The sequence below is a fragment of the Scophthalmus maximus genome, chromosome 1 (genome assembly GCF_022379125.1).
Source record: "Scophthalmus maximus strain ysfricsl-2021 chromosome 1, ASM2237912v1, whole genome shotgun sequence".
NCBI lineage: Eukaryota > Metazoa > Chordata > Actinopteri > Pleuronectiformes > Scophthalmidae > Scophthalmus > Scophthalmus maximus.
This window is the reverse complement of record NC_061515.1, coordinates 30,975,825-31,002,500: the sequence shown is the minus strand read 5'-3', so window position 1 is coordinate 31,002,500 and position 26,676 is coordinate 30,975,825. Positions and strand designations below refer to the sequence as shown.

Below are 26,676 nucleotides of genomic sequence, written 5' to 3'. Positions count from 1 at the left end.
ATAACGAGACGTTCAGAGAGAAGCGAGTTTCAGGCTCGTGTGTAGACGCAGAACAGATGTGACAGTAGCTTCACTGACAGGAAATGAAAATGTAGCTTCACCGGCACCAATCGATCACAGGCGATTAATACAACCTGATCAGTTTGATTCCAACCTGATGCTGATGCGATACTGAAATTAGGGAGTAAAAAAATATATATATATGTATAAACCGTCATGATGATTCCTAAGATATGTATTTTACAGTTAAACCACAAACTTTATTATATGAATGAGATAAAACAAACATACAACCAAATATATGGAACTTAAATTAAGAAAATAAATGATTTTTTTACATAAACACATTGTTTATTCAGTAAAATAAAAGTTTTCAAATTGGACAATTTTCAATGAGATTTTTCAGAGTCTTCATATCGAACCACAGAAGAGAAGAACTGTAGAGTTCAGTTTGTGCTTATTGAACTTTTATTTATCAAACTCTTTTAATTCATTTTCAGTCCTTCAGACTCTGTGGTTAAATTGAGTGTAAGGTCCCTTTAAAGACTCTGTGTTGAACATGTGGAGTCAAACCTCCAGCTGAGACGTGGAACCAGAGGAAACTGCTGCTGTTTCTTCTTCTTCTGTCCCAAGGAGAGCGGATGCGTCCAGCTTTGTTGACGGCGCCGCGCTCCTCCGACATCTGCTCCGGCGCTAATTAGCCGATAATTACCGGAGAGAGCGGGAGAAGCTCGCCCGTGTGTCCGCCGAGCGGCTGACCGAGGCACTTTGAAAACCAACAGTCTGACAAATTAATTTCCTCCGACGCGGCAGCAGCCGAGCCGCTGGGACGGAGGACAGACGCCGGAGAGCGTTTTGTTTTCTTCTTATTCTTCTAAACCTTTCTTTACTCAGCGAGGGGTTGACGGAGGCTCGTCACGCCGCCTGGATCCTCCGAGGCCTCAGAGACCTGGAGAGTTGAAAGATTCACAGTCTTTATTAGACGAACAAAGACCAACCGTCAACTACTTCGGCCTGATCACATCAACTGTTTCCTGATGTGACGTCACATTTAGTCGACACTGAAGCTTTTAGAGATTTGATCTACAACATCTCTTCTACACGTGTCAAAGTCATGTCTGACTCATTTCGTTTCCCTCCGTCATCTCCATTTGTCTGCAATGTGTTGATATAATACGTCAAAATGAAAAGTTAGTCGTCTGATTATGTAGAAATTGAGCAAAGTAAAAGTTTTCAACGTTGGCTATGAAGACAGAATCAAAAGGATTCATATCTCCGACAGGTTCTTATACTTCGGTCAACGTCAACGCTCTTAATCTGGATCTGTTACGAAATTCTAAGGATTCTTTCCTGATCCACGTCCCATCCTCCCGCCAGGATTATTGGAAACCTCTCTGGAGTTTTAAATCCTGCAGACGAACAACAAACAGAGAGGAGTGAAACATCATCTCCCTGAAGGAGATGAGATGTGAGCAGTGACCTGGAACTGGATCAGGACGTTTCCACTTCTTACGTGAGCTCGAACCAGCGAAGTTAAAAACCTCACACAGTCATTTTTGGGGGAACGTGACCTTCTCCTTCACCCCGTCGTTCACTGCGACGCTGCGTTAATGGAACGTCCGACCTCCGACCGGACTGACGTGTCCTCCTCTTCCTGTGAGGAGCTGACGGGTGTCGTGGTTGTAATTGCCTCTCGCGGGAGGTTGGGTGGTTGTGACAAGTCTGCTCGTCCCCCCTCGGCGTCGGGCGCTCTGCGCCGAGTTAAATTGGATGGTTAATTCGGGCGTTATTTACCCTGTAATTCATTAGTGTCGCGCCGCCATTGGCAGCGGGCAGGCTGTAATTTCACGCTTCGCAATAAAAGATGTCTCATAATCTGCTTCATTTAGCAGCCAAAGAATTTAATGAAATTAACTGCGGCCCTAATTAAGACGGTGAATATTAAAGACCCGCTATCAAGGCTTTAACGAGGGCGACGCGATCCGCCTCCCGCCGGATTGGAAAAATATCATCTCCCTGGGAAAGGTTGTCGCCGCTCGGAGCCATTTTGGCCATGATGACATTTTTGTCATGCACACTAACCCCTGGAAATGAGATTCTCCTCTGAGGGAGGGGGCTTCTCTCCCTTTTGAGTCTGAGAAATAATTAAAACAACGAACACAGGCGTCAATCAAAGAGCATTTTTAGATTGTGCTCATTACGCCTCGGTCTCCACGGAGCAGGGGAAGTGTCCCCGTGGTCGCCCTGTTGTTCCACGCCACACGTGTGTTTGGCGGTGGGCGTGTCGTTGTTGTCGTTCCACTCGTGTGGTGATACGTCGGTCAAAAGGCGGCGACCTGCGGCTCCGTCGCCGAGGAAGAGGAGCGTCGTCGTGCTCCTCACCTCCCGTCTCTCTCTCTCTGGGAGTCGGCGGCGGGCGGGCGAGCGAGGCGTTTTACCCACTAATGAATTGAGACTGCTGAAGTAAGGTTTGGATAATTGAGTTTCTAATTAATTACCAAGAACTCTTATCAGATAAATCAGCTCCTCTTCTTCCTCGGTGGTGTTTTATTTGATCCGGTCCGCGTCCTGCTCCCCTGGGCCTGCCCTTCGCCGTCCTTGTCCTGGAGACTGATGCTGCTCCGTCGTGGGTTCGGTTCTTTTATTCTGGTGACGGTCTGTTTGTAGTTTGTTGTTTGTTCCAGAATCCAGAAACATGAAGAGGCTGTAATTCGATTCATGTGGCGACTGTGGTAACCGTCCTTCATCAAGAGAAAACAATCAAACGTGATCAACTTTCTACCAATTCTTTGACAAACATTCCAGTTAACGTTTTTCCTCTTATGTCAGAAAGAAATAATAACACAAACACCTTCCTTCTTAGATTTAATAAACAAAACCAAACAAGTCTGAGCTGTAAACTACCGACATGTTTCTTTTGGAAGTTAAAATCCAGCTTCCTGATTCTGAAGTGGTTCATTTTATGGAACTTGTCTACTTCCTGTGATTTATGTGACAAACAGTGTTTAAACGGATGTCACAAAGTTTTGTCTCGTCGACTTTGTAACTTGGCTGTGGACGACATCTCTTCTGGGGATCAGCTCAGTGTTTCCTCACTGATGTTTCAGCTGCTTCCCTGAAGTCGATGTTGACCTGGACACGAGTCACGTGGTTCAGTCTGGAGCAGGATCTGGAGCTCTCCTCTGTCTGGGAGGATGATGGATGACCTGCGTATCGCTGCTCAGACCAGATCAGATAGAGGAGGCAGCCCCCCACTCTGCTGTCTGCAGGGGGGTGACACCTCTAATTCAGCCTCCTGCTCCCGGGGGAACGTGGAAGAACAAAAGGGCCCCGGTGAGATCCCTGTTCTCTGGAGGCTTCTCCTCTGATATCACCTCCTGTGGAGCTCCTCTCAGAGTCACTGTCACTCCCCTGAAGGGGCCGGGGGAGAGTCCATTGTCTGAGGGAAATAGGGTCCGATAGAGTGATTAGATTGGTCCGTATCAATCCGGGGGAAGAGTTCCCTTATCTCCTGATTTCTTTCTCCTGGTGCTTAGATTCACACAATGGAAGGTGAATTATACGCTTCATTTTTGTCTGATCCTTCACACGCGGACGTTAAAGAGAAACGCGGTACCTCTGTCGCTCACGGATCATTTCTCTGCCTCCGACGTGTTGACTGCCGAGCTCTTCCATCACGACCCTCAGGTACGAGCCCGCGAACACGTCCGGATGCGTCGTCTAACGAATGAGCTCATCCGTCGGCTTCCCTTTGGCTAGCGACCTTTTCTTAAGCACTACGCCACAATACTTCACCGAGCGGAGAAGTGTCTCGCTACCAGAGAAGAGAAACTGTGTCCTGGGGAGTCGTGTTTCTTGGACACATGACTACCTTCCTTCAGTTGCTTCCCTTCCTTCCTTTCCTGCTTGCGTTCTCTTGAACTAACCACGACTCTTTCTGCTTCTTTGTTTTGCTCTTAAAAGAACAAACCTCCCTTTTGCCCTCAGACGTTTGTCGGATGCCTAACAAATGACCTCATCTCCCCCTCAAGCCGAGCGACCTTTTCCTCAGCACTCCCTCACGACACTTCCGCAGGGCGGAGGAGCAGAGTCTATCTGAGGGTGTATTTATCTCTCCACATCTATTTTCACATGTGGAGACCTTGTGAGCTGTCATGGCTGCCGCCCCCCGCCCCCCGCCCCCCCTCCCGGAGGTAAAATAAGAGGCGACGTGTGTGTGTCATGAGGCCCAGGGAGGTGAATAATGAAAGATATTACCCATCAGGAGGCTTCGACGCGCCGTTCAATTAGCCTTCCCCTCGTGCAAAACTGATCACTTGTCGTCCCCGGGATGGATGGATGACCGGAATTAATCCGCTGACGTCTCCCTCCCCAAATACCAGGTTAGAGACGGAAAAAGTGGAAGAAATACTGGTTCGTGTCTTGGTCTTGGTTCGGGCCTGAAGAGGTGGAGATCAGCCCTCAGTCTCACTTCCATGTTTCACTTTGCTCAAACGATCTCGTTGGTTCAAAATCTTCAGAGAAAACTGTCTTTAAACAGAGAGAAATGTTTTGTCTCTGTTTAAAATCCAGAAGAGGAAGAAACACCAACCAAACCCGAACCTCTTAAGAATCCTGATGTACAGAACAGGTGTAGCAGCCAGCTACCTGCTCCCCGGGTTTAAAACAGGCTCTTCCACCTAAAAAACAACAGATCAATAACATACGTGAGAATTTTCCTCCAGTTATTTGGAAAAATGTTTCCGTAGTTTTGTGTAGAGCTGCAACAGTTAATCTATTAGTAAAAGACTAATAAATTAATCGCCAACTATTTTAAGTTAACTGATAATCAAAATTCTCTGATTTCAGCTTCATACATGTGAATATGTTCTAGTTTCTTTGCTCCTCTGTGACAGTGAACTGAAGATCTTTGGTGTGAACAAAACAAAACATCATCTTTAAGTTTGGGGAAACACGATCGACATGTTTCACCATTTTATGAACCAAACTACTAATCAATAAATCGATAAAATAATCGAAAGATTAATCCATAATGAAAAGAATAGAATCGTTAGTTGCAGCTCTAGTTTTGTTCTTTAAGTTTCATCACCTCCGCAGAGGAAAGTTCGTCAGCAGTAGATGTAGCTGAGGGGGCGGAGCCTATGCTCAGGAACAACTTGTTAAAGTTTGAAGCAGATCCAGATGAAAGATCCAGATGTTGCTGTTGAGATCGGATGACTGTCTTTGACCGTGTTGATGATTATGTAGTTTATTTTTCATTCATCTCATTCATAATCTCTCTCCATGTGACCTCTGGAGAGGCGAAGCTGTAATCGTCTTGTGGATTGATTAGAATCCATCAGATCCCGCGGTGCGACCTCACATGTTGCCGCTCACTTGCTCACAAACAGGCGGTAACGTACGATCAGCTGGTCCGACAGCTGCACGGCTGCCGGCAGCTTTCACTCCACAGCAGCAGGATGCTCGTCAAGTGGAGTTGAGAGGGCCACGGGGAGCAACACACACACACACACACACACACACACACAGCTCGATGATGCATCGAGATGATGCAACATCACCGACCTGATGGAGCGGTGAGGATATAGACTGTACATAAGGACGGTCAGGGGGCGGGGCTTATGAGCTGTACTGCAGTCAGCCTCCAGGGGGCGATCATGAGGATCTTTGTTTACAGTCTGTAGCTTGTTCTCCATAGTTTGAGGATTTTATCACAGAATCATTTCCTCTTTTGTGTTAACTTCTACATAATAATTTAAATGTCCTTTCCTGATTGGAGCACTGGTTCAGTGGCCCCTCCCCCCTCTCTCTCTCTTCGTTCCCTCTGTCACTCTGAAACGTTCCTTCCTGTCGTCATGTCACTGCCAATTACTCCCAGTGTCCCGTCACAGGCGGCGAGGGTCACCCCCCCCTGGGGCCCGGGGCCCGCCGCCGCGTCCCACCACCACCGGCCGCCTTAATGAAAGCTGAGCGGTCAGGGCGGCGCAGAGCAGGCTTCTGTCCATCTCACCCTCCCCTTCTTCTTCTGTGGTGCCTCTGACTCTCCCCTCCTCCTCTTCACGGCTGGACTCTATTAATATCCTCTGTCGGAGTGTTAATGTTGTAGAGGTCCAGTGAAGTGACACGCGTGGCAGCGCCGCTGTAATTGCTAATCAGTGGACAGTTTTATCCCCCGCCGCCGCCGCCTCCCACTCCCCCCACTCTCCCCCTCCCTCTCTCTCTTTTCTCTTTTCTCTTTTTGATTCTTGTTTCTCTCATTTCGATCGCTCTCTCTCTCTCTGACCTTCTTGCTCTCTCTCTCTCTCTCACCTAATGAATCCAGATCAAATGAAGTGTGGGCGGGCAGGCGAGCGGTCGCTCGGCCTAAACGGTCAGTCAGCCGCAGCTGATGTGCGTAGGAGAGAGAGAGAGAGAGAAATTAAATAAGTGATTATTTCCCCGCCATCTTTTTCTGTTTTCGCTGCAGATTGCTGATGTTGTTTGTGGAAACAAGTGAACTCTCATTCCACCGCTCTTCTTCCTCCTCTTCCTCTTCCCCTCCTCGTTATCTTCGCTCCACAGACTCTGAACGTCATTTAGCTCCAATGTTGCACAAATCAAAGAAGAGTCGAGATGGAGAGAAAAAAAAGAACACAAACAGGACAAAGAGCGACTCAGTGTTGCGGCCTGTGTGGCCAAAAGTATGTGGACGCCCCCCACCTGTCACATTCCTGTAGACGAGGGAACTCTTTATGCAGCAACGTGTAATGATGAGCATTAGGCTGCCCTGCCCTGTCGGTGTGTTTCCATGGTTACGTTAAGTAACCAGATTATATTCATCTTAGAGCAGGAACATGATTTGTCTGTGATAAAACCATCCGTACTAAAATACGGTGGCCTTGAAGGGCAAAACACAACAACATGAAGCTCTAATCATTAGCTCGCTGATCGTCCTTTACTTCCTGTTTCCTTTTCTGGGAGAAGATAATGTTGTGTTTTGTACGTCATGGCCTCCGTACTGAAGTGTGTGTCCTGCAGTGTGTGTGTGTGTGTGTGTGTGTGTGTGTGTGTGTGTGTGTGTGTGTGTGTGTGTGTGTGTGTGTGTGTGTGTGTGTGTGTGTGTGTGTGTGTGTGTGTGTGTGTGTGTGTGTGTGTGTGTGTGTGTGTGTGTGTGTGTGTGTGTGTGTGTGTGTGTGTGTGTGTGTCCTTCAGTGTGTGTTGAACATGTCGCTGTGGTTGTTTGTTTCAGGGCATGTTGCTGAAGAGAAGCGGTAAAACCCTCAACAAGGAGTGGAAGAAGAAGTACGTGACGCTGTGTGACAACGGACTGCTCACCTACCACCCCAGCCTGCATGTAAGACACACACACACACACACGCACACACACACACACACACGCACACACACACAAACAACTCATTACCAACCCGCTCTGCTTATTAGACTGCAGCTCTGTGCCAGGCGGCTCTGACCTCCATCTATCTGCTACTGCTCATCTTCCTCCTGTGTGTGATTCCAGAGAGTGCTTGGCCATAACACACAAACGCACACACACAAACGCACACACACTGTTGATGGCTTGTGTATTAATTAGGACTCGTCATCTGTTTGCCCACATCGCCGTTGATGATGTGAATATCAGCTGTAATGTCTCTGCTAATTGTCCCGGCGCTCTGCCCTGTTGGCACAACGTCCTGCCCCGACACCACACACACACACTGACAGACACGCACACACACACACACACTGACAGACACGCACACACACACACACTGACACACACACACACACACACACTGACAGACACGCACGCACACACGAACCCTCTGTGTCGTCTGATCGCTCTGACGTCTTTATCACATCCATGTCACGTTCGATGGGTTTGTCATGGAAATTTAGTTCATCAATCGTCTTGATTTAACCATAATATCTTGTTTGAATCGTGATATTTGTCGGAGAAGTTGTTTTGTCAGTGGAACAATTTTAAATAGATGATACATGAGAACAAAACAAACAGTTCAAGATCAGATCCTCAAATCTGAATAATATCTGTCTCATATCATCTGAAAAGTCAAAAGTTATTATTAATGTTTTAACATGTGATAAACTCAGTTTCCTGGTGAAGATGATGTTGCGGGTCAAATATTCACCACAGCTGATTCAATGTTCATATGAATCAACTGTTTTATCGTCTCAGCTGATGGAAAACAAATAAACACTGATCAATTATCAAATTAATCAGCTGGTATTTTCTCTGAAACCCTGAGGCTCAGGGGGTTGAGAGTTACCGGCGTTGAGCAAGGCACCACCGCAGTCGTGGGGGTCGGGGGTTCGTTTCCCTGTGGAGCCCCACGCCCGAGACGCTCCCTCACTCTGCGCTGCACACGTCCATCAGCGATCAGAGCAGCTGATGCAGTAAATTAGTGTTAAAACTCATCACTTAACGCACACACACACACACACACACACACAAACACACACAAACCCCCTCCAGCACCAGAAAGCTTTCAGGTTTTTCTGCGAGCGGCTTGCATCTGCAGCTCAGGCGTCAATTAGCGTGTTTGCGGAGGCTAATCGAATGAAACTCAATCAGCGCCGCTAATTGCCCAACTATGTGCAAAGAAATCACATTAATGCCGCTAATTAAGTGGACGGCAAGAGATGCTACGTAATTGGCAGGAAAAAAGTGTCGTCTGCAGAGAAGAAGAGGAAGAGGAAGAAGAATAAAAGGAAGAAGAAGAGGCGAGGGAGTAATTATTGGCATCTCGACGCCGGCGGCTGAAGTCATCACAAACACACGGACGTGTTGTTTAACATGATTCTGATGCGTCTGTGTGTGAACGTCATGAACGCTAAGCCCCGCCTACCTCCTCTGACAGTTCAATATGAATATTTAATATTTTCTAAAAATGATTCGTCGTCAGTCATCAAATGACTGAAGCTGAATAAAGGGAACTGAACTAACTTGATAACTTGAGTTATTTAGTGTCATAAAGATAAAATATCAAAACTATGAAAGTCAAATAAATTAATGATGTTGATGAAGTTGGAATGAGTAAATTAAAAGTAATATGACGAAATAATAATTAAAAATACAGTAAAATAAAGATGGATTAAATACAAGACAATTATGAAATATTTCATGTCCTCAGGCCATAGATATTTAATCATCAGGGTTATAGATATTAACAGGTGTGATCTGTACTGTAACGTTTGGACTCCATCTTTCCTCCATCTCTTCACCTCCTCCTCTCCTCCTCGCGTCTGCGTCTCTTTAACCATCATGTTTCAGACGCACTTGCTCGTTATGGATCCTGTTTCGCTGCGTGTCAGCAGGATCCACGTCACACACACACACACACACACCTACATACAGAACACGCACACACTTCATTTCTTTGACACTCATAATTTGATAAATGCAGATACATTTTCTCTCTCACTCACACACACTGACACACACACACACACACCACCTGCTGTCGATACACACATCCGTCCTGGACGTCGCTGCGCGGCGTGAACGATCGGGCCGATGATGAAAGTTCTGCGATGCAAATGGAGACTCAATTACTGTGGTCAATCTGTCGGAGGTGTGTGTGTGTGTGTGTGTGTGCGTGCATGCGAGTGTGTGCGTGCGCGTGTGTGTGGAGGGTTTACCCAGCAGGCCCTTGGCTCGAGGACTCTCCTGTGGCTTGTTAATACGCCGTTGAGAGCACTTGGCTTTGAATTGGCCTTTTGTCAGCTGAGCTGCCAGAGGGAGGCGGAGCGTGTGTGTGTGTGTGTGTGTGTGTGTGTGTGTGTGTGTGTGTGTGTGTGTGTGTGTGTGTGTGTGTGTGTGTGTGTGTGTGTGTTTGCGTGTGTGTGTGTGCGTGTGCGTGTGCGTGTGTGTGTGTGTGTGCGTGTGTGTGTGTGTGTGTGCGTGTGTGCGTGTGTGTGTGTAGGCTCTTGTTTCCCTGTAAGGACGTTCACTTCGCTCTTCTCTTCTTCTGATTTTGTTTCTGCGAAATTTTCTAACAAGGTCTTTATAAAAATAGCCTCACTTTATAAAAATGTGAAACGTTCTTACTTCATAAAAAATGTCTCTTTTTATAAAAAATGTATAAATTTATAAAAACGTTCTACAATAATTTGCATAAAATATTGTAACTTTATAAAAACTTCTGCTATTATAAAAAAAATCCTCACTTTGTGAAAAGTTTTTATTCATAAAAAACATATATATTATTTTAAAAAGTTCTTATTTCATAAAAACATCTTCACTTTATGAAAAAGTTGTTATAAAACTGTTCTCCCTACCCGGTCCTCACAAAGACAGAAGAACACGCTGAGTCTGTGGTTTGATTCCGGCCCACCAGGCAGCGGGAGGTTTGTTTCTCCTCCTCTCCTTCATGTTGAAGAGGACGCCGACCTCCCACAATGCCCTGCTCCCGTCAGGTCACCACCGACACTCCACCCTCCCCAGAGGGGGCAACAGGGGCGGATTTAACAAGCGCCTCTCGTCCGTCATTAACACTTATCGGAGGAGAGTTCATCGTCGGAGGTCACTCGCTCGCGTTGCGCGAAGTGTCGGCGAGCGGGGGCGGAGCCAATCAGAGGCAGAGTGGTCGTCCACTTGAGGGATTAGTGAGGCTTTGTTCCATTGTGGCGTTTAGAGATTAAACAACTTTCTAATCCGGAGTAATCCCGTCACTCAAGAGGATAACTCACACTCTTCCTCTGCTTCACATTCAGTTACAGATTAATTGTTATTTAAAAAATTACATCATATGTTTAATAAACAGATGATGAGATGATGATGATCTGATTTTAAAATGGTTTCGTTTTGAAACTTTTTTTCTTCTTTAATTTGACGTCATTTAAAAAATATATATTTTAGTCTGAAGCCTTCTGTGAAAATATGGATGTGATGATGTTGATGTGAATGTGTCGTCCCTCAGGACTACATGCAGAATGTCCACGGGAAGGAGATCGACCTGCTGCGGACGACGGTCAAGGTCCCGGGGAAGAGGCCGCCGCGCGCCATCTCCACCTGCGCCGCCGCCGCCGCACCGATCCCCAAAACCAACGGCCTGACGAAGGACATGAGCAGCCTGCAGCTCGGACAGACCCCAGGTGACACACACCAACCAATCAGAGGCCGGGAGGTCACGTGGTTTATATAGTCGACGCGTAGCAGATCATTTCAACAGGAAACATTCACTGATTTATTTTATTAGATTCAAGTACAAAACATTTCATTTAAAACATCACCAGTGAAACTTTTGGTCATAAAGTTAAATTAATGTATAATATTTGTTAAAGTTATGTATAATATTATTTGGTAAAAAGTAAAAACAGTCATATAATGATAAAAAATAATTATTATAATATACATTTTATTTCATGGTGCTCTTCTAAACACTAGAATAGTAAAAAATATTTTAAAATCCTTTTCCCTTTTTTGGTTAAAATCTGATTATTATGAAAGATATGATTTGTACACATTACCTATGAAGTGATGCTTTCAACAATAAAGCTGTGAATTTTTTTAATTTATTGTTGAGGTAAAATATTTAAACGTTTTTTATTCATATTTATATATACAAACATTAATACGAGATTGAAAAGAAAATAGATAGAAATTAAAGAAAATGATTGTGAAAATCTTATTTTTAAATCGTTTGATGTCAGTATGAAATCATGTTTATATTTAATATTTTCCTCTGACAGCAAACATAGAACAAGAGCAACGGTAAAATAAAAGATAAATAAAACCACACAGGTCAGTTAACATCTTAATAATGATAAAACGTATTAATTATTGTCTCATGTTAATGGACGGTGAAGGTCCAGTCAGCACGGATGACATCATCAGTGTAATTATCGTTTCATCTTTAATTGCTGCTGGATTTCCGAGAACGTTTCAAAACACTGAGCAAATAAAAAAAAACACGACAAGTTCGCGAAAACGCTGCTGTTCACCTGGAGAGAGAGACGTCGTAAAACAAGAGGTGGACGAACGCACGCACACACACACACACACACACACACACACACACACAGGCATCCAGGAGGCCCGAGCTAATAGCATGAATATTCAGTGAGCCGTACTCCATGTACTAATTATTGTCATGAATATTAATGCAATCAGAGTCGTGGCTCCACTCAGCCAGCTCCAAGAAATGAGCTGTAATGAGAGGGTGAGGGAGGGAGGGAAGGAGGGAGGGGGGCTGAGGGAGGGAGTGGGTGAGGATGATTCCCCCGGCTGTTGGACCGTGCAGCCTCTTGCTAACTCAAGGGTTTGATTTAAGCAGGCAGCTTGAGAGAGGCTGCCTTTTATGTGCTTGTGTGTGTGTGTGTGTGTGTGTGTGTGTGTGTGTGTGTGTGTGTGTGTGTGTGTGTGTGCGCTGCGAGAGGAAGAGAAGAAAAACCAACTCCGTCCTAAAGAGACGAAAGAAAAGACAACGACAACTGTTCCTCTGCTGTAATCAGGAGATGTTTTTAATAGAATAATAATTTAATACAAATTAAATCTATTTTTAAATTTTAATTTAAACAACAGATCAAATGAGAACATGTGATGAGAAGCGACTTCCTGCATCGATTTCACTTCTTTTATCTTCCAGCTGTGGAGGAAAGTCACTCAGAGTTTATTTTACACTTCAGAGTTTTTTATTATATTATATTTTATTGCTCTTCATTTATTTGACAGTTTTTACCTGCAGATGATGACATTATGCAGCTTCACAGTTAAACTCAGCAGTAAAGTGTCCGGGATCGGCTGCACACTCACAACTATCAACAATGAATCATAATATCCAGTATTATTAAATATAATATAAAACACTGAGAAGTTTTATCGGCATAAAAAATGTATATAAAAGTACTTTTATCAAATCACTAAAGATAAAAATCTTCTGACATGAGTCACAGACATCATCAGTATCTGCGTATATGTTTGCTGATACAAAACGTTGTATTTTACCGAATTAAAAAAGCAGGAAAAATATTCTTTTCTTAAATTAGGTTCTATATGTTTGTGTTTTCTTTTTCTTTTTAGTTTTTTATGTTCATTTTATGGTTAAACTATAAAATATCGAGTCTGATGGTTTGACAAAGACATCTTAGGAATCATTGACAAGTTTTAAAAATGTATATATATGATGATATATCGTTCAGTATCATCAGAAATTCTATACTCCCTAATATCATCGTAGCATCGTCCGCAAAAATACATATTGTTTTGGGTTCAACGTGACCACTCAGGTGTAAACAGGAAGTAGGTTGTCTCCTCTGTAGCTGGTTGCTTAGTGACATGAGAACGTGAGGCGCGTCTACGTCATCGTTTCCTGTTTCCTGTGCGTCTGATGTCACGTCCTCTCCCTCCCTCAGGTTCGGTGACCAGCAGCTCGTCCGTGTCTCAGATGGCGAGCGGCGTCAGCCTGGTGTCCTTCAACAGCCGCGGCGGCATGGAGGGGATGCACCAGCGCTCGTACTCTGTCTCCAGTGCCGACCAGTGGGCCGACGCCACCGTCATCGCCAACTCCGGAGTCAGCACGGGTAAGAGACACGGCCACTTCGACGTGGGTCGGATCACACTGATGTTTTTAGTTTCTGACTTTTGGAGTCGAACCTGAAACAGATCAAGTCCTCACACGCAGGAGGCCTCAGTGCGGAGCTCCGCTGGGAAGCCTATCATTAGTCTCCAGTTGCTTGAGAGTGCGTGTGAGTGGTACTGAATTCAACACACACACACAGTGACTGACAGCCATCAGTTGTCATGACGATAAGCTGGACTGACAGCTCTCTCATCAGCTTTGTTCCCTCTGGTCGTCCTCAAATAACGTTTAAAGCTGTGAAATGCTTTCACTGGGCCCCCAGGGGCCATACACACACACAATTTTAATTATAACATTGGAAACAAACATAGCTTTAAAAAAAAAGAGGAAACAAGTGTCATTCACTTCCAGTCAAGTCACTTTACAAAACAAAAATCAACACAGCTGCTCTTCAGCCCCTGCACGGCTCACTCAATATAGACTGTGAGCCTCGGAAACCCCGTAGCAGCTAGTGTTAGCATGACGCTAATAGTATTAGCAGGAAAAGCGAAAGATATTTGGTTTAAAATCAAACATTAAAAATATTAATGAAGTAAAGATAATGACCGTTCATTAGAACCTTAGAACAGAGAAAGAACAGAATCACACTAAAATAACTCCCACGGGAAACCAACAGGAACATAGGGTAGGAACCTATTCACAGACAGAACTTATTTTTTTGGAAAGTTCACAATGAAAAAAAACACAAAATTGCCCTGATTGAAAAAAAATTAAAATAATTGCTTGGCCACTCAGATGTGTTTGAACTTGTGGGTACCAGGGAGTGCATGTTTAAACCAGTGTCCTGACACATGAGGTGATTTTCTTATTAGTTCTTTTGAAACTGTGAAATGATGTTTTTTCAATTTATTGATGAGACGGTAGTTTGGTTTTTATTTTTCCACGAAGCCTCGTTCACCTCGTGGACATAAGTCGCGAAGCAGCCGTTGACCAAATTGTCGAGTGAGGAACCAAACAATGAGAGGAGGTGGAGGTCTGGAGGCTGGAGGAGGAGGTGGGGGGATGGGGTGGTGGAGGAGGTGGTGGGGGTGTAGGAGCCTGACGTGGATGGAGCGGGACTTGCAGATGGGACGGCCGTTAATCCACGGCGGTTAATTGCGCGCTCGGGGATGGCATCTTGTCAGCAGAGATAAGTTGTCACATTTTCCACTTGAGCTGAGACTAAACGATTGTAAAATAAGTTATGGCCGTCCTTGGGGCTGTCTGCCGTTCGGGGACTCGGCCGCCGAGCCAGCGCTTGTGTATGTGTGTGTGTGTGTGTGTGTGTGTGTGTGTGTGTGTGTGTGTGTGTGTGTGTGTGTGTGTGTGTGTGTGTGTGTGCACATGTGTTTCCATCTCCACACACAGCGCGCCCATGTCAGTGTCGCCGCGCCGTGATATTGATGGAAGCTGAATGTTATTTTATTCAGCCGCTAGTCACAGCTGTCAGCGGCTGCCGTGAAGAGAGAGAGGGACTCGACTCCATCTTCTGATAGCCTCGCTCGCCCCTGGCTCGGCCCCTCCCCCTGCACACCGGCCCCTCCCCCCTGCACACCTTCACGTAGACCCCGACACGACCCGGTTTCATCAGTTCACATCCTGATTCTCTGACTGTTGTCTTCAGATATTAAAATGTTTAATTCACTGATTTATCCTTTTTTTTTAAGGGAACATTTTATGTTTATTTATGAAGCCTTTGTGGCGTTTGTTTAAAATTGAATGAATCAATCCTCCTCCTCTGTGTGTTTGTTCTGAAGACACGGGCCTGGGTGACTCGGTCTGCTCCAGTCCCAGCATCTCCAGCACCACCAGCCCCAAGATGGAGCCGCCGCCATCGCCGCACGCCAACCGCAAGAAGCACCGGCGGAAGAAGAGCACCAGCAACTTCAAAGCCGACGGCCTCTCTGGTACTGCGGAAGGTAACGCCATCTCCCCGCCCCTCGCCTCACACTTTCCCCGCCCGGGTCCGACCGCTAAATCCAAGGTCTCACAAAATACTTCCAAATATTTTGAATACTGTCAAAAGCAGTATATTATAATATACTTCCAATTATCTATGTACCTTAATATTACCACATATTTTCATCTAAACTTCCAAATATTTGTAGACTATATTCAATATTTCCAAAATATTTTGTATTTCTCCGTGTATTTATAATCTAATTTAAAAACTTTCAAATATCTATACACTGATATATATCCAAATGTGTAAAAATATATAGGCTTCCAAGTACTTATTATTTTATATCTATTTTAGACTGTGTATAGATTTATATACTTACAATTATCAATGTACTTGTTTACTTCCAATATCTGTTTCTAAATACTTTAATTTTGTTTATACTTCGAAAATTTGCAACTACTTTAAACTTCCAATCATATTTCTACATATGCTTCTACCTCCAAATATCCTTGCTCTTGTAGTTAACACATTTCAAGAAAATATTTTTTTTTTATTAATGTTAAAATTTTAGAAAAAAATATATATTCAATTGAAATTGTATCTCCAATTTTACAGATTTTTTTAGTTTCTTTATTTTAAGCAAATAACAAAATATTATCTCACACGTTTATTTCAGAATCAAAGTCTTCTTTTTGTGATCTCTGAGTGAACAGTGAGATGTGGACACTGTTCTGTGACCGGGCGGTGGAAAGGCAGTCATGTGATCATCTGAGACTCCTCCCCTCCGCTGTGAGGGAGGAGTCTCTCCATCTCTTCATTCTGTCCGCCCTTCATCTCTTCATCGTCTGCCTCTTCTCCTCCTCAGTTTGTAACATAACGTCTCATCTCGACTCTTTGTTGGGGAGTTAAAGAACGAGTCTTTGAGTTTAGACCTGGTGTCGTAGTAACAACAGTCTGGACGTGAACTGATGCTGGAATCCAGAAACGTGCTGGAGTATAAACCTGGTGTGTCTCTGTATCTCGAAGTACGTCTTCAGGATTTGATGCACTCGCTCTCGACCAATCATGAGTCAGTGGCAGCTGTCAATCATGACGTCTCAGCCTCAGTTTTTTTTATCATCAAATAACTGATGAAAATCACAGTGATCAGAAACATGAACATGTGAACAAACATCAGTGTGATAAGAACGACCTCTCTCACACACACACACACACACTCTGTGAACAGATGTGGCGGCGGCGGCAGATGTGTAATGTTCGTCTCTCCATCACCGAGGCATCAAGCAGATGACAAGACAAGTGGTTGTCTGGGTGACAGATCGACGCCGCGTCTGCGTCCATCTCTCCTCCGCTGTCGCTTCCATTCCTTTCACTCTCTCTCCTCTCTTTCTTCTTCCTCTCATCACGTCTCTCTGCCTCCTTTCATTTTCTTTCTCCTCTCGTCTCTTTCCTTTCTGTCTTTCTCCTCTTTATTTTTACTTCTTCTTATTGATCATATTTCATCCTCCTCTACTTTCTTCATCTCGCTCCTTTATTCTGTTTATTTTGAGTCTTCTTCTTCTTCTTCTTCTTCTTCTTCTCTCCTCGGACTCGGACTCGAACGACGAACCCCGAGCTCCTCTTGTCGTCGGACTCCATCCCTCGCTGCCCATTACTCAGCCGAAGAGGCTTAAGTGAAATATTATAAATAATCCACCGTATTGAAATCTTTTATCAGCTGTGTCACTTTCATTATTTAATAAGCGATTAGTAACAGTCTTCCCAATTTAGCCATTAAGCATTGAGCGCGCTCCGCCGGCCGCCGGTCCCGCCGCCTGTCACGCCGGGCGAGTGGGTGAAGTATCTTTGTGTCACAGCGAAGCCCGGCGTAATTCATGAGGGGGAACCGCCCTCTGTGGCCGAGCTCCCCCAGGTAGGACCACCACACACACACACACATACACACACACACACACACACACACACACTCAGCTCCACCTGTTCTTCTGGTCGAGGAATCAAAGCAGTCGGCAGAATTTCTCAAGGAATGTGATCCTGCTATTAGTGTGTGTGTGTGTGTGTGTGTGTGTGTGTGTGTCAGCAGGACGATGCACCTGCAGCGTCGCCTCTCACTGGTTCATTGTGAACGTGAATTCCTTCAAAGCGAAGGTTAATTAGGCTCCGCCCACATTCACCTGTGAGCGGAGGGCGGGCAGGCGGGAAACAAAGATCCTCTGTGGTCGAGAGTCCAGGTGGTCCCACAGACCATGTTTTAGTTTTGTATTTCAATTTTTTAGAAGTCCAGGACTGTCGATATTAATATTCAATAATTTAGTCAAGGTGAATTATAAAGGTTAAGTTTAAAAGTCTGAAGATTCATTATTACTGCGTCTTATATAAACCATTTGCAGTTTGGTTAATGAATAAACTAAAATAAAAATACAAATTTTAGTAAATTTTGTTGGAGCAGGTTTTTGTTTTTCGGTCAGAAAACTGAAGAATCTTTCAGGACTTTATTTTCTTGCTCGTCTTGTTTGTTATGTTGCAAACTTTCCTTTCACCCCTTCGTTGTGCTCGTTGGCTCCTCCCTCTCCCGCACAAAACCACGCCCCCTCTGGATCCATGTTTTTTTTTTACGCCTGTTATTTCTCTCTGTCCTGCGATCAGAGCCTCCCTCTCTTCTCTCTCTTCTTCCATGCAGCCAAGCGTAGAGCGTGGAAACTAAACCGTGTCGCTAGTCTGCGCAGCATTTACTCCAACGGTCTGCACAACTCCGAAGGTAAAACCAGAGCCTGGGCCAGTAGCCCCGCCCCCGACAACCCTACCCACTGCTGCAGGGGCGGTGCCTCCTGCACTGGAGGACATTACCCACAATTCAGTGATCTGGTGAACTGCAGGCTCAAAAGAGGCTCGTGAGATAAACTAAGGAAATGGTTTTATTTTTACAGAATTGTCTTCTCAACTTTGTTTTTCTCATGGATTTATTAATGATTAATTTGTGAAGGAAGAATCACGTGTGGAAAATGTTCCAGGTTCTGTTGTTTGTTCACCAGGTTTTTAACGTTGACGTCTTTTGACCTGTAACTCTCCAGATCAGTGCGACTGGATTCTGTTACTTCATCATCACAGTGTCTTTCCCTCCTTGCATCCCTCTGCTCCGCCCCTATCACCTGTGAGGATACGACCAAACAAGCGCACCCGCCCTGCAGGGGAACATCCACCCTGGAAGCGTGCGACGTCCCGTCGGTGTTCAATGTGACACGTCGGATGTTTTAAATCGTCTCCGCTCCGACCTGAACCCGCTCCTCGTCACGGCCTCGTCCTCCCGCCTCCACATACTCGTTCTGAAGAACAGACGGACGTATTTCTCCTCGGAACAATCGGCTGCGATATTTTCCAGGTTATTAATGTTGTAAAAGGCAGCGAATAATATGGCGAGTAATGACCTGTGTCGCAAAGCAATACTGTGTGCGGTGACATTTAAGGCTTTTAATTTGTGTTTCCCGAGGCCCCTCTTGTCTCCCTCTCGCCTCCCCTCTCGTTGCACCTACCGTCCTGCCTGTCACTCCCCCCTCGCTGGGCGGCGTCCACACCCGACGCCCTGGATCATGGGCCTGTATGCATGTGTGCCCCCCCCCCCCCCCCTCCATCTTGTAAATGCTATATATTTGGTTTGTTCTGTTCCTGCTGTTAAAGGTTGCCAGTGTCAGAGTTCACAAATTGCCTCGGCGCCGCCTCTATCTGTGTGAATGTCGCGCACAGTAGCCGAGAGCGGTGGCAGTAATTACCAATACGACGCGAGTGACTCGCCGTCTGGTGTGTGTGTGTGTGTGTGTTTGTGTGTGTGTGTGTGTTTGGTCTCATACATAACGTTTCAGGTGTACATTTGCAGGGAAAGTACCTTCAGCTTATTAAGAATCAAAATCATTACTTATTTTCTTAAAATCAGATGAATTAACTTGTGTACAGCAGATTTTCCTAGAATCAGGGTCATAGAAGTAATTCTCCTTGACACTGGTGAAACATTCTGCCTCGTGTTTTGTCAAAAAAAAGAATTTACATTGAAAACTTGATTCACTGAAGATTTTCCTTTGTCACTTCAGAGGGGAGGAATGAGCTTTTGTTGTTTTGATTTTTAAATTAAAGTGAAATATTAACGTCTTGTTGAGATGTTTATGTTTATAGTACAAGAAGCCAAAGTGGCAAATCAAAACTTAAACTCCAAAACCGATGTGGACTTTGATTTGTCCAGTTTAATATTCACTCTCTTGAGACTCTGTGTTTGGTCTCCACCTGCTCCTCAGAGTCAAATCTGACTCTTTAGAAAACCTGCAGCAAAACCAAAACAAGAGGCTGAAAGAGGCTGAAAGTCTGTAATCTTACTGTCGCTCTTTGTGACGCCGAGCGACTCCACCTTCACATGTGATCAGTTGTCAATATAATATATGGTGATCGTCGCTCAGGGTAACTCTGGGCGGGGGGAGTGGTTCAGCCTAATGCCCCCTCATTTTATTCATTAGCCGCCACGGTGCGCCGGGTCAGCGTGCAGCATTTACATCCAGAAACGGCATTTAATTTACGCCGCCGCGGAGAGGAAGGCCCTTTCTGGATTGTTGGTTTCCATAATTGTCAAGCAGCCAAACACCCCCCACCCCCTCCTCCCCCCTGGAAACAGAGAATCATGGGAATTTAATTATGATGGGACTCTGGCTCTTGACCCTGCGGGGCTCGACTGGAGCTCGGTGGGCGGGTCGTTGTTTAGAGCCAAGACGCAGCCGGTGCAGACCCAGGAGAAATTATCATTCCCTTTCTGCATGATGTACAGTTTGCCCTTCATTACACACGCTCTCGTGTACAGTTTAAAATCCGAGGGCAAAAGTCTTTAACCTTCAGCGTGGAGACGTGGGAAGACGAGACGTACGAGACGAACTGGGGAAAAACCCAGCAGGTGCTTGTCAGACTTTGATCTGGAGACGGATCACTTGAGGAATTCTGGGATTCTGACGCGACAGTTGCTCCTAACAACGTCCGGAGGGAACGGGCTGCAGGTGAAGACGTCGAGGTTGAAGCTCAGGACAGATTTTAGACCTGATCCAGATTCACCGAGACTCTATAACCAAGTCCAGTTTCTCCTGATTCGACGCCCCTGGTTTTCGTTTCCACATTCAGCAGCATATTTAAAACAAAAGTCTGGTTCAACCTTGAGCCGATAACCAGCTCCTGTTAAACAGTAGTTTTAATTAACATCAACTCATCAGCAGCCTGAAGCAGCAGCGAGATGGAAATGATCCTCCGTCGTCTTCAGCAAAGGAAACGTTGGTCAGTAAAGGTGTTTCCATTCTCTTCATCCCGGGAGTGGAAGGGTTTTCTCCCCGGGGCTCTTCCTCCCGTCCGTCCTCTCCTCGGACAAGGCCATTGATTAATCCGGATCCGAGCCGGAGGGGGAACTTCAGCTCCGGTGCTCTGAGACGCTCCCAATTAGCCAAATGACTGGAGCTGAGGAAACGCAAATGGTCGTTCCCCTCGCGGCCGGCCGTGACCGCGCTCCGACTGATTAAACCTCTCATCTCTTCACCGCCTCACTCGCTTTCACACGTCAGGAAAGCTGCTGCTTCCACAGACGCTCGGCCCAAAGTGTCACGAGCGATTACAGAACTCAGCGCTGAGAGTTTCACTGAGCCCTTTTCCCGTCGTTTTTTATGTATTTATGTCTGTATTTTAATAAATGAACCACGGGACCATTTTTACATCTGAACATTTCTGGAACCACATGACGAACACTGAAGAAACAACCGTCCTGTTGTTGAGGGTCGAGCGAACAGAACCTGAGGAATCCAGGGAATTTCGTCCTTTGATAAGTGATGACCCCTGTGACCCCTGACCCCGTCCCCCTGCCTCCTCACTGGGGGCTAATTGTGAACACAAGCCGCTTGTTGTCTGATCTGTTGCGGCGGCGATGATACCGACTCGCCTCCTTGGCCCCAATTCACCTCCACTTCCCATCGTCTCCGCGGCGGAAACGGTTTCCAAATGTTCTCAAACACGCGTGAACGTCTGTGGAACCTTGGAGAACCGGCTCCACGTTCAAACATCTGCCATCAGTACAAGTTACAGTTAGAAATGACCCGTCACCGTCTGAAATTAAAGGTCCTCTTACTTCCTTTTCATACCTTTCAACCACATCAACAAACAGAGTTGTGCTGTTTCCTTGAATCTCCTCTCAAACACACACATTCTCACACACACTATAAGTCTAATTGACTCCTGATTGGCCCATTAACCTCTGAGGGGGGTTCTGGGTAATAGATCCATATGTCGTCCCCCCTCCAGCAGGTCCTGATTGTAATGATTGACCTCTCCCACTGACCGGGGGGGGGGACGACTCAGGGCCCCTGTAATTTGCGTGACATCCTGGCTTCAGGGGGCGGGGTCATGTAGGTCAGCAGTGGTTGGTTCAGGAGAACAGGTGTCATTCGGTGGTCGTTTTACAACTTTAACGAAAATGAATTCTGGAGAAACATGTAAAACCAGGTGTGTTAGTAGCTGATGACAGTTTCCTGTTTCCTCTCGCACAGAACAAGAGGAGAACTTTGAGTTCACCATTGTGTCGCTGACGGGGCAGACATGGCACTTCGAGGCCACGACGTACGAGGAGCGAGACGCCTGGGTCCAGGTGATCGAGAGCCAGATCCTGGCGAGTCTGCAGTCGTGTGAGAGCAGCAAGAACAAGGTGAGACACAAAGATCCTGAATTGTCTGGAGTGGTTCCACAGGTCGTGTGACCGTCAGGGGACGGGAAGACATTCTGTGTAGAATATAATAAGCAGCAGCTCATGATGTGACGATGAATAAAAACTAACAACAGGAGTGTGAATGCACATCTCACACACACACACATACACACACGCTTTCACTCCCATAATTACAAAATACCAATTACTGTTCTTCACTTTCAGCCTCAGCGTTGCCATTTTCCACCTGCACATGCAGAAGGCGACTCGGCTCCTGGTCGAGGACGCTGTGTTTACGCCTCAGGCCTCACACACACACACACACACACACACACACACTTCCAGTTCCATTTGTTTGCCTGTGTTATTCCTTCATTCCTGCTCCGTCAGTGAGTTCAGTCGCTCAGACTCGCACCTGTGGAACAGTGTGTGTGTGTGTGTGTGTGTGTGTGTATGTTTTTATTTGATGAATCACATTATTCGTCAGTTTTTAATGTCAATCATCAGTAAACTCTTTCGTCCTCTGAACAGTTTTCAGACGTCCTCATGTCGCAGGATGAATCTCAACACTGTTTCTGTTTCCTGTTTCAGTCTCGTCTGCCGAGCCAGACGGAAGCGATGGCTCTTCAGTCCATCAGAAGTATCCGTGGAAACGGTCACTGCGCCGACTGTGAAGCTCAGAGTGAGTCTCCGCTGATTCTGTTTCTCTACGAGCAGATGTTCTCATGTTCAGTGTGTAAAGAAATATAAATATTAATTATTGGTATAAAATATCATAAACACTAATGATGAAACAATGAATATAAATAGATATACGTTTCCAGAAAAGCTAAATGCATTATGGGAAATGTATTTAGTTTCTCTCCTAGATGACTGAGGATGTTGATGTTCATTAAAAGACAACATGATGACATTTAATTGATCATGTTGTTGGGATCATAGGTTTTTGATTCAGGACAGGACTGAAATATCCTATATCACCTGAACGTTACGCTGGTGTTAGCCTTTAGCTCGTCTGCTCCTCTCCTCCAGACCCCGACTGGGCCAGTCTGAACCTCGGGGCCCTGATCTGCATCGAGTGCTCGGGAATCCACAGGAACCTGGGGACCCACCTGTCCCGGGTCCGCTCCCTAGACCTGGACGAGTGGCCCCTGGAGCTCATCAGGGTCATGTCGGCCATCGGCAACGAGCTCGCCAACAGCGTGTGGGAGGCCAACGCCCAGGGACGCCTGAAGCCCGGACCGGACGCCAGCAGGTAGGAAACACTCGCAGGAAGTCAGAGTGGAAACAAGACATTGAATGAATGTTGAGTTATCAAAATAAAAGACTGATTTCCTGTGTGTCAGTGCTGCCAGCTGCAGACAGGGGGCAGCAGGGCTCATACAGGAAGTGCTGGATATTGACAGAAATGCCTACACACTTTGCGTGCGTGCGTGCGTGCGTGCGTGCGTGCGTGCGTGCGTGCGTGCGTGCGTGCGTGCGTGTGTGTGTGTGTGTGTGTGTTGTCTTGTTGACTACAGGGGATAGTAAAAAATGGGTGAACTTTAGCGTGACGTCGGTGTTGATCAGTCTGTGTGTGTGTGTGTGTGTGTGTGTGTGTGTGTGTGTGTGTACCTGTGTGTGTGTGTGTGTGTGTGTGTGTGTGTACCTGTGTGTACCTGTGTGTGTGTGTGTGTGTGTTGTGTAATTATCGGCTGCAGCTCTGGGAAGCAGCAGCCATCATAACAAATTAGAGCTGACTGCCATCCGCATAAAGATCGACTTCCCCGTCCTCCCCCCTGCACTCTCCCCCCAACGCTCATTAGTCAACAGAAGCACCTTATAATTACTCCCCACATGACCCCCCCCCCCCCAACACACACACACACTCTCAAATACATGCAAACACATATACGACTATTTATTTAACATAACTTTTATTGAAGTAAACATCCTGACTTGTAAGTTTTCTAAATAAAACTACTTATTTGAGATGAAATTTTTTCCTTATTGGAAAAAACAGATGTGTGGAAATTAAATTAAATTACAACACGTGAAGGATTAAATTCCTGAAATGGTCTTTAAAGAATTAAAGATGTAAAAACAATCTCATGTTTATTTCAAGTTTAACTTGAAACTCAAAAAAGTTGAAGAAATAATTTAATCTCATGATTGGAACTAACATAAGCAAAATGTTACAATTTCAAGATATTTATACGACATCACTGATGCTGAGTTTAGACGCCGCGCAGACGCACACACACACACACACACACACACACACACACACAGGAGAGGCCATGAATTTATGAAGCAAAGGGAAAAATGGTTCTGGAGTAAAATAAATTAAAAACAGTTCATGTTTGTTCTACGGCTCTTTGGGTCAAAGTCTTAGTCTGAACACGTGTGTGTGTGTGTGTGTGTGTGTGTGTGTGTGTGTGTGTGTGTGTGTGTGGGGACACACTCTGCAAACACGCACACAGTGTGAGTATTGACGTGCCATTAACCCTCCTCCGTCAGAGCACTAATGCTTTTATTGTTGCTCATGTTCCTATTTATTTATGAATGTGAAGTTTCCCCCTGAGGAGATTAGAGAAGGAGGTCAATATTATCTCAATTAACCCGCGCCGCTCCGCCGCTCCTCCATCTCTCTCCCTCTCTCCCCCTCTCTCTCTCCGTCCTGTCGATAGTATTTATCAGTCCATTCCTTAAGTAGCTCGCTGTTTGTCGTTTCCCCTCCATAAATCCCTCCGTTCTCTTTCCCCTCCATCATTTCTCTCTCCCTCCATCTCTGGTTCCTTCTCTTTGTTCACTTGCTCTTCCTCTTGTTTTGCCCTGAGTTCTGCCTCTCAGGCTTCATTCAGGAAATGTAAACCTGCAGACGAATTCTCGGGCTGGAAATTATTGCTTCTTCTGAATGTTCTGTCTGTTAAAAACCATCAATAGATTTATTTATATTTAATATTCAACTGATAAATGATACTGAAATCATCAAACCCTTTGACCTCTGCAGCAGAAATTTTCTGCCATATTTTTGTCTTTACTTCCTGTGATGTCATTTCCTGGAAAACCTTGAAATGTGCCATATTTATAAAATCTTTACAACCTAAACTTAAAGGTTGTGAGTCAATAAACCATAATAAATGATGAATTGTACAGAAATTGTCTTGAAAATAAAGGTAATACAATTTTTTTTCATATTTTGCTAAATAAACATATTGATCCAAATTATTACTTTATATAGAAACATGAATAAAATATTCCTTAGCTCTCCACAAGTTATTTGAACTATATAATTTTGTTAGTTTCTGCGATATGAAAATTCTTTCTACCTTCTTTTCTCTTTTTTTCTTACTGCAAACGAAAAGCGTTTCTGAAAAATACAACAAAAAAAATTCTGTAATCAATCTACGTTTGTTTTTAAAATGAGATTTCAATCCTAAGGAAACAGAATCTTATCCTCATAATGTGAGTTTATGGAAACATTTTCAAATGGAATGCGTCTTCCTGTCTCTTGCCTTCATCTCCACCACGTCTCCTCGTCCATGTGTCTGTGGCTCGGTGGGAGGAAGGCGTGGAGGCTTTATGACAGCTTTATGGGGTATCGGTGACGGTCTATGAAATGATATGTAGAAGCCGTGTAGCCGAGGTTACATCCACTCAGAACTCGCTGCTCCTCTTAAATTACAAAGACGACAACAAGCATCAGGACTCACAAGTGTTACACACATTAAAATACATGCGAGTCCTGATGCACAGTGACAAACACACAATGTTGTTGCACTAAAGGCAAAATCACTACCACTGTTTATCTCACCTGTCCGTCAAACCATGTGGGCGGAGCTGGACTGTCATGTTCATTTTCTAATCATTTTTTTTCCTCAATCAAAACGGTAACAACAGACCGAGTTATTTGAGGTGGTGAAGCAGTGTGGCATGATGGGAGTTGTAGTCATCATGTCAGAAACTTATAATAACACCAAGATCTCTTTTATCTGTGATTGTGGAAAAAACAAATTATAAAAACTGTTTTGTGAACATTCGCAACAATCTGTCTTTTGATCAAATACAATTTAATTATAGATCACTAGTTTTTTTTAATTATTTAAGGAGATTGGCCTGTGGCATATATGATGATATCTGCATGCAATATGATAAAAAATGTAATTGATTATTATTTGGTTTACATAAAAATTGATTAGTAGAGAACCCAGGATTGACCCCTGCGGGACACCCACTAAATAATATAATAACACGTGGAGAACCAGTGAGTTTTCAGAAGAGCAAATGCAAAAAATATATATATATATTTACATTTTATAAATTGAGTCACAGTTGTGTCAGATGAAGAGGAAATGTTTCATTTAATTTATTTTCAAAAGAGGAAATTTATGTCAGTGATTAAATAGATGGAAAATCTGACAGTTACAGAATTTCTTTAAATAAATCAGCTGGAGCCTTCCTTCATTAATATCTTCACTTAAATCAATTTTAAATATCTATAATCACGTTGTTATTTACACCGA

General features: G+C 44.8%; 1 protein-coding gene across 9 annotated transcripts in view; it reads left to right on the top strand.

Annotated features, from left to right (window-relative positions):
• The window catches only part of agap1 (ArfGAP with GTPase domain, ankyrin repeat and PH domain 1), an 85,712-nt gene that overhangs the window by 47,368 nt on the left and 11,668 nt on the right, over nucleotides 1–26,676 (top strand). For 7 of the 9 annotated variants that reach the window (XR_004788035.2, XM_035621685.2, XM_035621693.2 and 4 more), the window contains 7 exons: nucleotides 7,229–7,333; nucleotides 10,920–11,094; nucleotides 13,354–13,521; nucleotides 15,317–15,478; nucleotides 22,017–22,171; nucleotides 22,763–22,853; nucleotides 23,204–23,426. Coding sequence is in view for 8 of the 9 variants with exons in the window: in XM_035621685.2 (XP_035477578.1) it covers nucleotides 7,229–7,333; nucleotides 10,920–11,094; nucleotides 13,354–13,521; nucleotides 15,317–15,478; nucleotides 22,017–22,171; nucleotides 22,763–22,853; nucleotides 23,204–23,426 (1,079 nt within the window). In the remaining variant the exon portion in view is untranslated. The other 2 variants (XM_035621660.2, XM_035621677.2) reach the window with 2 other exon arrangements.